General features: G+C 44.6%; 3 protein-coding genes and 1 long non-coding RNA gene across 5 annotated transcripts; 1 reads left to right on the top strand and 3 right to left on the bottom strand.

Annotated features, from left to right (window-relative positions):
* The first annotated feature begins 132 nt into the window (after positions 1-132).
* LOC4347399 (probable WRKY transcription factor 2) lies at positions 133-4,451 on the top strand. Of its 2 annotated transcripts, none has more exons than XM_015756734.3 (6): positions 133-770; positions 1,475-1,952; positions 2,371-2,541; positions 2,701-3,239; positions 3,320-3,514; positions 3,635-4,451. In XM_015756734.3, the coding sequence occupies exons 2-6, from the start codon at positions 1,497-1,499 to the stop codon at positions 4,173-4,175; spliced, it is 1,902 nt and encodes a 633-aa protein (XP_015612220.1). In that variant the 5' UTR covers positions 133-770; positions 1,475-1,496; the 3' UTR covers positions 4,176-4,451. The 2 variants fall into 2 exon arrangements, with proteins under 2 accessions (XP_015612220.1, XP_015612221.1); XM_015756735.3 differs by lacking the exon at positions 133-770 and adding an exon at positions 947-1,028.
* A 55-nt stretch (positions 4,452-4,506) lies between these two features.
* LOC107275545 (uncharacterized) lies at positions 4,507-5,665 on the bottom strand. Its single transcript, XM_015755734.3, has one exon. It carries the CDS (start codon positions 5,569-5,571, stop codon positions 4,993-4,995), a length of 579 nt encoding a protein of 192 aa, XP_015611220.1. The 5' UTR covers positions 5,572-5,665; the 3' UTR covers positions 4,507-4,992.
* Positions 5,666-6,334: 669 nt separating this feature from the next.
* Positions 6,335-10,336, bottom strand: LOC4347398 (uncharacterized). The gene is made up of 2 exons (XM_015755415.3): positions 9,910-10,336; positions 6,335-9,745 (listed from the first exon to the last, which is right to left on the bottom strand). Exon 2 carries the CDS (start codon positions 9,669-9,671, stop codon positions 6,684-6,686), a length of 2,988 nt encoding a protein of 995 aa, XP_015610901.1. The 5' UTR covers positions 9,672-9,745; positions 9,910-10,336; the 3' UTR covers positions 6,335-6,683.
* A 382-nt stretch (positions 10,337-10,718) lies between these two features.
* On the bottom strand, positions 10,719-12,320 carry LOC136351807 (uncharacterized). Its single transcript, XR_010735032.1, has 2 exons — positions 12,062-12,320; positions 10,719-11,082 (listed from the first exon to the last, which is right to left on the bottom strand). It is a non-coding gene; the product is annotated as an uncharacterized lncRNA (long non-coding RNA).
* Between the last annotated feature and the right edge of the window lie 2,082 nt (positions 12,321-14,402).

Below are 14,402 nucleotides of genomic sequence, written 5' to 3'. Positions count from 1 at the left end.
ACGAGTCCCAGACTGTCAGTAAGCAAAGATACAGGAGCAAAAGAAAACGTCTGATGAATGGTCCATAGGAAGAGAGGAGAGGAGAGGAGCGAGGAGGAGGCTGTATCCAGTAGAGGACAGCTTTTGCCATTTAGAGCCCATCACTGCCAACAAAATCCTTCCCTTCAGCTTCTCTTCTAGTCTTCTCTTCACCTTCTTCTCATCCTCTTCTTCTCCTCCTCGGTCAAACCGCCTTTTCTTCTCTCCCCTATCCTCCGCTCCGAGGGAGAAAAAAAACAAAGAAAGAAAGAAAGAAAGAAAAAGAGTACTAGTAGCACCCGGAGAGTGGAGGAAAGGGAGTAGGCGGAGCCAAATCTCGTTTCTCTTTAGTTGTTGTTAGTACCCTTAGTGGAAGAATCTCTCCCCTTTTCTTGTGTTTCTTGGGTTTTGAAGTTTTTTGTTGTTGGGAGGTATGAGGAATGAAGGCCTAACCTGAGGCAAGATCTTCGTTTTCCTTCATTTGTGGGGGTGTTTGTTGGTGGAAACGGATCAAGAAAAGCCGGAATTTCGGTTCTGAAATCGTCGGTTTTGATATCGGTTTCTCTCTGTTGATTGGAGAGAGAGGGAGAGAGCAAACGCATGATCTGTGTCTGATTCTGACGGGCCTTGTCGCGGTCCGTATCAGTTCATCCATCCCAACTTGCTGTTCGTTTTGTGTGGTGGTGTTTCGCTTTTTTGGGAAGAGAGGAGAGGAAGCAATCATTCGGCGGCGACGGCCCCGCCCACTTGAGGTACCAGTTGGAAATTTCCCCCCTTTTCTTTGTGCTTTTGTTTTTGCTGGTTTGTGCTTATCTCTTACTACTTGAGGTACATCTTTTTGACCAGGTTTTTTTTTGTGGTAACGGCGATTTTTGGGGATAAAGTTTGCATCTTAGGTCGGGATTTTTTCTTGTTTCAGTGGTGGAATGTCTCCATTTTGAGCGAAATTGCGTCTTTTGTGGGTTCATGTTTGGGGATTTGGGGGAAATCGTGCGGCCTGGTTTGCTGTGGTGGGGAATTTTTTTCTTGTTTCAGTTGATTGGTTTCTCCATTTCATATCAAACCGTGTCTTTTGAGTTTCTCGTGCATATATGGAGAGGATATCCATGGTTATCTAGAAAAAAAATGCAAAGTTTTCAACTTGCTCTGTAATGGACTCTTCCAACGTTTTGCATTCATTTCTTGAGCTCCTCACCTTGGTTTTCTTCATTATTGTGTTCAAACCTACTCTGATCTTGGTTCTGAACTTCTGATGTTTGTCTGGTTACTGGTCATGTAGGATTGATGGCTTTGTGGTCTGGTCTCTTGCTAACTTCTTGTGCTTCTGTGATTCTGATAAGCTTTTCTTCGTGTTTTGTGTAGAGATAACAGTTTTTTTCTCTTATCAATTATGCTATGAGATATTCCATGTTTAATCAGGACTAACTAATGCTGTATTACCTGATACTCGTTTCAGTTAAACTTGATTGCTCTGTCGCATGGCCAGCAGTAGCGACCATGGATCCCTCATGGAGGACTGGATGCCACCACCCACACCCAGCCCGAGAACACTCATGTCAAGCTTCTTGAATGAAGATTTTGTCTCTGGTTCATTTTCCAATATTTTCAGTGATCATGAGAGCAACAAACCCCAGGATCAGTTTGAGAGAAACAGAGAGCTTGTGGATTTGAGTAAGGAAGTGCCTTCCCAATTCGCAAGACCCGCATTCCAGAGGGATGCTTCCCTGGATCATAGCTTGGTCAGTCCTACACAGAGATCAAACTCGCATGGTGGTTTGGCAGAGCGCAGGGCTGCGAGGGCTGGTTTCAGTGTCCCGAAAATCGATACATCCCGTGGTGGTTCATCCACAGTAATTCGATCGCCCGTGGCAATTCCACCAGGTCTTAGTCCAACAACACTTCTCGAGTCACCGGTTTTCCTTTACAACGCAATGGTATGTCATGTTTCCACAATTTGTTTGTTTATGCATTATGCCCCGATAGGATGTCTCTAGCAAGGTTGTGATAAGCCATAGTTAGAGTTACTGAGTTAGTATCAAAGACTTGCAGGTTGCAATTACCAGGCATATGAGTTTTTCTTATTTATTTATTAACGAACAGACCATGGGGTTTGGCAGTAAAGAGGACATTGATTGATGTATATTATGTAGAACATGATTGTGGGCAGTATCAAAGCTTGTAAATACAGTAAGTACTGAATGATGCTTACTGTTAGGAACACTACTAGAAATGATTTTATGACATCTTACAATTTTAGACATTTGTCTTGTGATTTATTATGCATAAGTTATTTTTTAATTCATAACTTAACAAATATGTTTGTGCACTTCTGTTGCGATATTTGCTATACAGGCACAGCCTTCTCCAACCACTGGCACACTGCCATTTTTGATGGCTTCAAATGCTAAGTCAACAATACCGTCAGCTACCAAGATGGACGAAGATTGCACATTTGGCAATGACACTTTCTCCTTCCAACCGCATGTAGGGTCGAGACGGCCAAATTTCTCCGCTGCAGAAAAGGTGATTCTTTGACTGTCGGTCTCCATTTCAGTTTTCCTTCCAGTATTATGTAATATTCCTTCCAGTATTATGTAATATTGTCTCTGTTCTTTTATTGCAAACTTCACCGCCAAAATGACCCACCTCATTCCTTTTAATCCTTTTGTGTTTATTGTACAGGGTCCCAATGCTTGTCACCAAAACCAATCGCTGTCGAATATCCATCAGCGGGAATCCAGTCTTCAGTCAAGCTTTACTGCAGTCAAAGATATCACTGATGAAAAAAACATTAAAACAAAGACATCTGACTCCATGTTTGGTGATAACCACTCTTCTGATGAACAAGATGATGAGACTAACCAAAATGGAGAAAACTCTATGCCACCTCCGAACCACCGTTCAGGTGTCCCTCTGTCACATACCAATGATCCAGAAGTGAATGTCCTAGAGAACCGCGGTTCACAGACATGCCATAACTCTGCATCCTTGTGGGACAATGCCAAAAATGATTGCCTTCAAGATGTTCAAAGTGAAGTTATTGAAACAAGAACAGCTGCTTGTCTTCCAGTATCAACCAATTGTGATACATCTATCATGGAGTCCCAAGATGCAGTTGATGTGTCGTCAACACTATCTAATGAGGAGGATGATAGGGCAACGCATGGCACGGCTTCTATAGAGTGCAACGGGGATGGAGATGAGACTGATTCCAAGAGAAGGTTAATGCCATCTACCACTTAATTACTTAATGTAGGCATGAATGCATGATAATTCACTGATGGATCTGGTTCTTTTTCAGGAAGCTGGATGCTTTGACAGCTGCAACTGCTGCTATTACCACCACCAGTAACATTGACATGGGAGCTGCGGCATCGAGAGGTGTCCGGGAGCCTCGTGTTGTTGTTCAGACAACAAGTGAGGTTGACATCCTTGATGACGGTTACCGCTGGCGCAAGTATGGACAGAAGGTTGTTAAAGGAAATCCAAACCCAAGGTCAGTTTAGTGTCACTGCATTTCTTGCAGTAATTGATCATGCGGCATGCATCCTTTGATTAATGTTTGATATTCTTGGTACCATCCTGAGATGAGTAACATTATTTCATTTGTCTGCAGGAGCTATTACAAATGTACGCACCAAGGGTGTTCGGTGCGCAAGCACGTGGAGAGAGCATCGCATGATCTAAAATCCGTCATCACGACGTACGAGGGGAAGCACAACCATGAAGTTCCAGCTGCCAGAAATAGTGGACATGGGAGCTCTGGATCTGGAAACGCTCCATCTGCACCGCAATCTAACGGCTCTCAGCGCAGGCAAGAACAAGGGCAAGCCAGCTTCAGCCAGTTTGGTGGCGCGGCTCCCTTCAGCTCCTTCGTTCTCCCACCAAGAAACCAATTTGGACCATCGGCGAGCAATTTCCCCTTTGGGATGGTCCCGCCAGGCATGGCGATTCCCATGCCATCTCTAGGGTCTCTTGCTCCAGCAAAGATGGCTGGTCATCCATCCACCATGCAGGGCTACCAGGGGCTCATGATTCCGGAAGGAGAGATGAAGACAGAGCCCATGTCGCAGCTCGGCTTCCCCGCGGTAAACCAATCTTCATCATCCTTCCAACAGATGATGAACAGGCCTCCATCATTTGGACCTCAGATGTAAATAATAATATTAAAGAAAGAAAAGAAAATGATAGATGTGCTTCAGCTTCTATACATGGTAGCAATGCTACAACATAGCTTTGTTGTTCTAGCTTTTACCTGTTATTTTTTCTTTGGGCTTTTATTTTTTGGAAGCAAAGAATGCAGAAGATGTTACCCGTTTTGTTTATGTTGTAATTGGAAAAAAAAGGTGGTGGTAGTGTTCAGGACAAAAGGCAAAATCATTCAATTGGAAGTGCTGATGGTGAAAAAAGAAAACCATTTCTGTTGTGTGAAATGCATGCGTTCTCCACTCTCTGAACATCACAGATTCTGAGCTCAGTGGTTGCAGCTTGTAATCTACTAACCTGGCTTCAGGTTGCAATGCCAAATCAAAAATCTCTGAATTTTCGAAAAAATCTCTACTCCATCCGTCTGTGAATTATTTTTTTGAAGCAATTTTGCATGGGTTTGTAAGACCAGCTGTGACTCTGATCCGATTCCATGAATTTTCAAAAAAATCATTACTCCATCTATCCGTCCTAAAATAAATACAGTTTTGTATGGTTCATGTCCAACTTTGACCGTTCGTTTTATTTAAAAAATTTTAATGATTAGTATTTTATTGTTATTATATGATAAAACATGAATAATAATTTATATGTGACTAACTTTTTTTAAGATTTTTCAAAAAACTTTTAAACTTTTTTTAAACGTTGGATATGGATTCCCACAGCTACTTATTTTGGAATGGATGGAGTATTTTTTTTGGTGGAACATTCTGAAGCCTGAAGATTGCTGCATGCGTTGTCTTGTGTCCATGGAGAGCAGAGAACGAGCTAGTAGGTCGGGGGTCTGGTCACCGAGCCTTCGAAGACGACGACCTCGTCGCCGGCGGCCACGCCGTGCCACTCGAACGACCGGGACTCGTCCATCACGCTCTGCCGGTGGATGAAGAAGTAGGCGCCGTCGCGCGGCAGCGGGAACGCCCGCTCCTCCAGCTCCCGCCGCAGCGCCGCCACCGCGCGCCGCGCGCCCACCGCGACCTCCGCCCGCCCCCGCCCGCACCGCGACACCACGTTCACGCGCACCGCCGCCGCGCCGCCGCCGTCGTCCCGCCTCTTGCTCCTGCCCTTGTGTTCGTTCTGCTGCAGCTGCTGCTGCCTGCCGGCGACGCCGACGCCGAGCTCGACGTGGATGACGGAGCCCTCCACGATGCCGTACCGCTCTGCACCGCCGCCGGCGGCCTCGCCGCCGCCAGCGTCCGCCAGCGCGTCGCCGTTGTGGAACAGCGACACCGCGGCGGCGGGCCACCCCCTGCGGCTCTGGAGCTTCTGCTTGATGTCATGGACGGTGTCGAAGAAGCCCACCTCCATCTTGAAGCTCTCCTCCCCCGCGCACACGAAGGTCACATCCATGGCGAGTAGCTAAGGCAGTGCAACTCTGCAAGTGCAGCAATGGCGGCGCCCAGCTTGGACATGGACATGGACATGGCAGCGCGTATATATCTCACAGCTTGGCCATTCCGCCATTGTCCTTGACTCCTCACACGAAATGGCATGGACGAACACGCCATTCTTCGCAGATGTACTCGGCGAGGAAGAAGCATCGCATGAGCAAATTGTGATGGAACACAGAGAATTCAGGGAAGCCGAAGGTGAAGAAACCGGCCTCTTCGGAAAATCAGCTTTTGCTGCTCTGAAAGCCGCCACAATTGAAATCTGCTACCTGCCTCTGAAGGCGGCATCTCGGAATACGCCTTCTTGGACGGACAGTGCAAGAAGAGATTTGTGATGTTGCTTGATTAGGGGGAGATGACTTCAGTTCTTGTTTGATTATTTTTCAGACATTTGAAAAAAAAATATAATCCTCGGACAATTTGGCATTTCTGTGTACTCTCAGATGCAATTTGCTTTGTGCTGAGAAGTCAGATGTGCCTAGCACTAGAAAGATTCATTCCTTCAAAAGAAGAAAATTCAGTTCATCAGTCGAGGTGCAAGGTTGCAATGATTCGGAAGAAAGCACCATCATAAGCAACGATTGTTTATGCTTTTCTTTCAGTCAAAGCATCATTATTCAGTCAAAGAATGTACCATTAGTGAATGTCACACAGGAAAAAGATCGGCTGGAGGACTCAACAGCAACAACCACACATTCAAGGAAATACAGATGCTTGCTGAATGCTGAATATGCTGCACTGCTGTCATTTTCATAATGGTCAGCAAAAACATATATTTTCAGCAAATAGAATGGCAGTAGTTTCTCCTGGTGAGTGGTAACATATCCTAGTCATATGAGTGCCATCACCCAACATATCCAAGGGCTGAGAATTCTGCACTGATAACATGTTTTCCCTGAATTTTTCATCTGCAAAATCAGTAGTGGAATACAAAGAGCACAACTGTACAGATCAATGTAGTCAAGTTACATATGATCTCAAAAAACTCGCTACTCTTTAGATCCCACAACAGAATGTGTCGTGAATTATACCACCATTCAACTCTGAAGTCTGAAAGGTTTTCGCATTGTTTCAGATTTTACTCCTGTATCTAACCAGCTTTGCCAATGTCTCCTGAGCAGCCAGTGTCTGGGAATGGTCATGCCCAAGCATGACAGTCCTGATGCTGATGCAGGTTCTACAGAGCTCCTCGCCGCTGTCGAATAACCCGCCTCGCATCAGCAGCTTCGCCCTTGTCTCGAGCAGCGTTGCCTTGAGCAGTGTCACCTCTTGCCAGATGAACTCATCGGCATGGCTGTTCGTCTGCAGCTTCTTCTTCCAGCACAATGGCCCCTGCTTCAAGTCCTGTATCCGCGATGCGAGCGACTTCTCTGCGTCCTCGAGGATGTTGGTGCACACCTTAAGAAGCTCCAATGCTGAACCACACCGAGAGAATGTCATGAAGGCTTGGATTGCGAGGGGCAGCGCCATCTTCTTGATGAAGAGCACCATGTCACCCGGCTTGAGCTGAACAACAGGTGGTTCAGACTTGAAGCCGAACACAAGAAACGCACTAGCCCACATGTGGTCTGAGTACACAGATATGTTTCTAGACCTTATGACACCTGATACAGCTGCAGTTGCAGGTGCCAAACCACCCCTGATCTTGCCAAACAGCAGCATGATTGGGTGAAACTGGATCCAGAAGCCCGGGTGATGCGTTGTTCTTCGTGCCAAGCCGAGTTTTACTAGTAAGAGGGATGACTCCACCTCAGCCTTCTTTGCTTGTGGAGCTAGGAAGCAGTGTGTGCCGCATAACAATGCCGTCTTGAGGGATTCACCCCACAACTGAATGCTATTGGCTTTTGTTGGTAGCTTGCTGGCCATGGTAGCTAGTAGGGTTGATGACATGGGAGCTGGAGCTAACCATGAACCAGCAGTGATCATTCTCAAGGCAAGGCTACCCCCTTTCACCCTGTCCATCAATGCAAAGCAGAAGACTAGTACCTTAATCAGGAACAAATTGTTCTGCCATAAGCTTTCATCATTGGCACCAAGAGCGAGCATGGTATCGCTCAACGATATCTGGTCAACAGCCTCAAACAGCGTAGAAGGAGCAATCATCAACTCGGACAACAGAGAACTGACAATCCACAAGCCAAAGCTCAGTCCGCCCAACCGCTCATCGAATTTTCGAAGAACTTCAATTTCCTCGGAAGGGTAGTCCTCCTTCATTTTCCTCTTCATCAGGATCACAGCTTCAGGAAATGAGAGCTGCAGAAGCTGCATTGGTTCAATGTTCATCACAACGGGTAGTCGTGTTGTCACAATGACATGGCTTGCTCCAGTGTTCCTAGGTATGAAGTCATGAAGGTCCTTCCCTTCCCACCAATCCCTCTCATTGTCGATGTTGTCGATGATAAGAAGGTAAGGAACATCCCTGAAAAGTTCTCGCTTCACCCTTTGAAATGCATCATGTTCTTGCTCCTCGAAGCTCCTGATCCTGCCCCTCTCCTTCTCAGCCTCAGCACTGATGTCCAATCCCAAATACATCGACAAATTCAGTATATTCTGCCTCAAGTACCTGGCCTCACCTCCAATCCACAACACCATCTTGTATCGTTGCGAGTATCGGTACGCAAACTCCAATGCAAGCTCCGTCTTGCCGATGCCCGAAGCGCCATTGATGCAGATCACACCGGCATTGCCATGGCTCTTGCTGCTACACCTGAATCTTGACTTCTTGTTCTTTGATCTCTGCCTCAGAATGCTTCTCCCTTTACCCGAGAACTTCCCTATGACAGGATCAACAAATGCCTCTAACATAGGTTGCTTGCACTTGCGCAAATCCAAGCTGATGAACCTGCCATTGGATGTCCTCACAGTGTCACTATCCTCATCAGCAAAACCATCTGAAGCACCAACGCTTGATTCACCAGTAGTCATGGCACCTCTTGGGCACCCGAAATCTTCTCCGGCATCGTCTGCGCGCCCGAAGAACATGCCCTCAATCTCAGAGAGCTCCTTCTCCCTTCCAACAAAATGCTTGTTCCGCGGAAATGGCAGGCACTCAACACCATGGCTCTCCTTCTCACCAATGCACCTTCGGCCGAGCTTCGATTGCAGCACGGCTGCTGTTCTTGACACACAACCTCTCCAGTTGCTCTCATCAGTCTCGAGCTTGAACTCATGACATCGCATTAGCCCCTCAAATGCTTCCACACCTTCCTTGTTACCTTCGAATTTGTCATCATCGAACAGCCCGGCAATGTCGAGCACCTCGGTGTCGAACAGGATGGGCACCAGGTTCCTCTTCTGAGCAAAGAACCGGATCTCCTCGAGGCTGAACGGGTTGAGGAAGCTGGCCATGGTGACCACCACGACGCCGAAGGTCACCGAGCAGATGATCCGGTCTGCGACCTCGTGGCTCTGCGCGTCGGAGTACCTTGCCCGGTCCGCCATGAACGAGGCGATGCCCTGGAGCTCGAGCTCGGATTTGAGCCACTTGCAGAACCTGGTGAGCGCCGCGCCCGCGCCCGCGCCCGCGCCGCCATGGAAGCCGATGTAGACGTCGCAGCTCCGGAGCTTGGTGGTGGACATGGGCGACGCCACCATGCCCCGGGTGAACGAGACGCGCGGCACCGGGAAGGTGAACGACCCGCGCGGCGGCGCGCCGCCGCCGCCGCCGCGGGAGGCGCTCGGCGCGTCGGTGTCCTCCGAGTGGGACACGTCGGTGCACGACGTCGGCGTCGACGCGGCGGCCGCGGCGACATCGGACGCCTTGGTCTCCCGATGCTGCCGCTGTCGCGGCGTCTGCGGCTGCGGCTGCTGCGGCGGCGGCGGGTCGGCGAGGCGAGGGGAGACGTAGGGTGACTGCAGCGCGGAGACGAACGCGGAGGACGGCGGCGACGGCGAGTTGAGGTACGGCGAGAAGGAGATGGCCGGCGAGATGGGGTTCGACCAGTCGCCGCCGCCGCGCCCGCCATTGGTGTTCGTCGTCTTGATGGTGAGGGACTTGGTGGCAATGGGGATATCCTTGGGCACATCAAGAAATGGTGAAACTTTTTCTTCTCCCTCCATGGCTAACAACGAATCGAATTCAGAAATCTTCAGTTTTTTTAATACAAGAACATCATGATGTGCTCCTGCATTTCCTGACACAATTGACAGCAAATTCAATTCAGAAATCACAAGTCATATACTCATGCGATTCATCAAAAAAAGAACTGCCATAAAAAAATTGAGCTCGCAAGAACTTAGTAGTATCAATCTACAGCTCATCAGCAAAATAAAATAGAATCAGATTGGAGGAACACACCAGTGGTCAACTAGCAGTCCAGCAATCAAGAATCCAATGCCACAGAAGGTTTCTTGGTATCAAAAAATTCAAAACAGGCGTGAAAAGGCTTGGATTTGGACCCTCAAAATGGTCAACTTCTCCTATTCAAACCATCTTATATATGATCTTGCCCCCAAGGAGGAGGAGAGAGAGTTTGGAGCCCCTATATCTATATGTCAACTTGTCAAGAAGTTTTACAGTTCGAACTTTGAAGTGTTCTAGGTGAAAATCTTGAGGATGGGGGATTGGGTGTGATAAAAGAACAAATTATGTGGCTAACCACATGACATCAAAAGGCACAAAGAGAAAGGAGCAGGTGCTAGAAGCCCAGAACCGCAAAGACCAAGGCCATTTCTAAATATTCAGAAAGGAGAAAAGCAGTGAAAAAAGCCAGTGACCAAGACCAATGCAACCAGTGGGTGTCAATTGCTCATGGAAAGTAAAGAGAGATTCAGGTAGAGGCAGCTCAGGCAGGTGTCCGTTGTGGTCGTGGTGTTTTGCCCTGAAAAAGCATCGAATCAAAGATCAAATGCGACTAGTACTGTAGCTGTACTGGTGATTCACAGATTCTCACTTGAATGAGCATCCTGGTCCCGGGAAAATAACCGTGCATGGCCACAGCATGGTCGGATGGACCATATATAGATTAATCGCTGGCCGTGCATAATTATTTACTGCCCCCCAAGCATGTCAATTAACACATCTACTTCCAAGCTTAATTTGGTGAACACCTCAGATGGAATTTTTTTTTTCTTAACCGAGCTATGATAGATATTCACTCTGTTCCAAAAATAAATTTATTTTTCACCCATCTCACATATTTTTTTATAATAGAATAAAATCCGGCCTTTGCTCAACGAGCTACAATTAATTATTACACAAATTCGCTTAAAAATGACTGCACACCAAAGGGTTCACATGAACACACCAAAATTTAACAAAATGCAAGCACAAACTAATAATCACCAACATAAAAAATAAAGAAACCACAATTTATTGAATCCTAATTGTGAATCTCCAACTAAAGTTGGCAAAGAGCTGCATGACCGTATACTCAAGTCTTCGACATGCATTCTCTGTTAGCTTGATGTCGTCATCACAACTTTGTAGTTGAGTCCAACACCGGAGCCAATATGTTGCTCTGAAAAGTACCTGCATATAAGATTTTGATGGTGATCTATCAAAAACCATATCATTACTACTAAGCCATAGAGCCCAGCATATATAAGACGCTACTACAAGAATAAGCTTCTTTGTCTTTGTATTGATACCCACAAGCCAAATTTAAAAAATATGATATATACTATGTGGAGAATATAACCCAAAAGAAAATTGTATTGCTCTCCAAAGAAATCTTACAAATGGCAATCCACAAACAAATGATGTATCGTCTCATTTTTCATAAAAAAAGAACACCTCATACTTCCATGCCAATTCCTCCTAACCAAATTATCTTTTATTAACACCACATCTTTAAACAAATACCACATAAAAATCTTGATCTTAAGAGGTATCTTAAGTTTCCAAATAATCTTATTCCTCTCAACATAAACATTATTAATTAAGGCTAAGTACATAAATGGAACAATGAGTTGACCATTTTGATGAAAATTCCATTTAAAAATGTCTTTTTCTTCTGATTTGTATTTGCACAATTAAAGCACATAAGTTATGCCAATTGACCAAAATTTGTCCTACTAATGTTATCCTAAAAGAAACATTAAATGGAACAGAGCCCATAACATTTGCAATGGAGTAATTTCTCCAACAAACTATAGAGTACAACAACAGGTATATGTCACCCATCTCACATGTACCAATACAAACTAAAAAGGCTAGAATCCTTTCACTTTATCAAATCACAGTGTAATTATTATTCTCTTTATCTACTTCTAATGCATTTATCTCCTCTTTTTTACAAACACTAGTGGAATGAATACTAGAAATAAAATTTTATTGAAGGAATAAAAATGATTTTATTCTGAGATGGAGGGGTACGTAGTATATCTTGCAGCAGGTGAATAATGCTACTAGCAGGAAAGAAACAGGCAGTAAAGAATTTTCACGGTTTGTGTCAGGAAAATGAAAAAACCCGGAGCCTAGTGGAGAGAGCGACGACTCGATCAGAGACCAGTAAATGGCACTGCTCTCGCATCAAATTCCGCTGCTACTGCCGACGAATTCAGGAGCTCGTGCAAGGACAGAGACAGAGAGAGACAGCACCCTCGCTCTGCCTCCTCGCACATGCAGAGCTGCAGCGATGGGGGCACGGCGCCTGAATCCCATCACGGCATCACCCAATCCTCTCCTGTGGGGAAGACGACGACTCTCGATCGATCGCTGATCGATCGGTGCGTTGACTGTATGGTGTTTGAGGAAGATAGGTATTAAGTGTTTCATTTAAAACGAGATGATAATAACGTGGTGTTAATTGAGTTTTAATTATTACAAACTTGAAAAATGGATTAATCTGATATTTTAGAGCAACTTTCATCTAGACACACCGTTTAACAGTTTGAAAAGTGTGTCACGAGTATCAAAAATATAATCCATGTCTTGTTGGAGAAATAAACACAGTATGTTGTAAATTCTCAATTTCCCATCCATCTTCTGAAGCAAAATCTTTTGGTCGACGAGCTCGAGATTCTGAAAAGTAACCGATAAGGAGACGGTTTTCAGCTTCTAGTATTTATTTTACCTTCTAGATTCTATGACTACACGTTATTATAATCTATTAGTATATGAGAACCTAAATTGTTGTAGAGAAGTTGAGAATCTAAGACATCTAAGACCCTGTTTAGATGGTACTAGAACTTTTAAATCCCTATCATATTTGATGTTTGAACACTAATTATAAATATTAAACATAGACTATTAATAAAACCCATCTATAATCTTGTTAACGATCAAATTTGGTAATATCAGCATCGGAAAAGGAGATTAGATCAAGGTGGAGTCGAAGGCGGAGATTGATCCGAGAACAGAGCAAGAATCGGCTGAAGTCCAGATCGGCTACAATTAGGATCGGCTGGATCTGAGTCGGACTAGGTGACCCGATGCAGCCGATTCTGACAGTATAATTCGGTGTATGACATTGGGTTGAATTGAGGTGCTTCAAGATGATTGCCGCACATGGATAGAGTCCTGAGAAGGCAATTGTATCTATTAATTAGGATGTTTTATGTAACTTACTTAGAGATATGTTTGGGCAAAAGTCTGCCGCAAAGACTTATGGTATCTTAGAGTTTGTTAGAGATAGTGGTCGTGTCCGGTATGGACATATCTTGTAATTCTCGGGTATAAATAGACCCCGAGCCCTATGTAATTTTTAACACACACGTTTAATACAATTTCGGCGCATCGCCACTTTTTTGCTTTAGTTTTGTTTCGACGAGTTCTTACTTTCGGGTTGAGCTGCATCGGTTTCAATCTTCAACAAGAGGTAAAACTTGTTATGACGACTTGTGTTCTCGAGATTAGTGCTTTCATCTTTATGACACTCTAATCTTATCTATATAATTCGTCAAGTTATCATATATCTTACATAATCTTTGGCAATATCATCATCTAACCTACAATCGGCTAACATCTGTTAATAGAAGGCAACAGATTAGGTTAAATAGCGATGTTGTCCTAGATTATATAAGATATCTACCACTTTATGAAACACCCAGCGGCTTGATTGTCTGGATATTGTTCTTCTTTTCATACTTAATGTTGCATCAGTTGAGTTTGACCTATTAAGTCGTGCTTAGAATATCAATCTCTAGCCTATCCTCTGGTTGCCGATTAGGGTAGTATCGGAGTTTCAGCCGATCTTATCTGATTTAACCATATTCGATCTATATGCTTCAATGACATGTTAAATCCGCCCTTTATGTCAAGATCCTATTGCATTTAAGTATATTAAGCTTTTGTTTGGTATATTATATTTGTTTTGATATCTTTATATAAAGTAGTTTCGGAGTATTAGCCGATACATGCTAGATCTATCTGATCTGATCGGCTATGCTATAAACATATATAATTCTGTTATTAATATATATTTCGATCTAAGTGATTTATACTGTCTCGGTATGGTTACCGATCTATCCCAATCACTTGATTTAAGTATATATTAATATAAGAACTATATATCGTTAATATCTACAGCCGATCGAATAGATCTAGTTCCTTACTATCTATTTATAACCGCCGATCAATTCATATATGACATCGGCTCAAAGATAAATGATATGTCATCGGCACCTAGCCGATCGGCTATCATTTATAGATTTAACCACGAATTCTTTGTCTCTATTTCTTGTTGATTACAGGATCAAATCAACTGGCACGCTCATACATTCGAAGGCAAGATTTGGACCTGCACTGGAGTTAAGCAGATCTCCCAGGCCTCGTGTTTTCTATCAACAAATCTTCGACTAATTCGCGAGACGAATCTACTGAGCCTAATTAATCTATGATTAGCCTAT

Source organism: Oryza sativa, chromosome 9 (genome assembly GCF_034140825.1).
Source record: "Oryza sativa Japonica Group chromosome 9, ASM3414082v1".
Lineage (NCBI taxonomy): Eukaryota > Viridiplantae > Streptophyta > Magnoliopsida > Poales > Poaceae > Oryza > Oryza sativa.
This window is presented reverse-complemented; position numbering and strand designations above follow the sequence as displayed.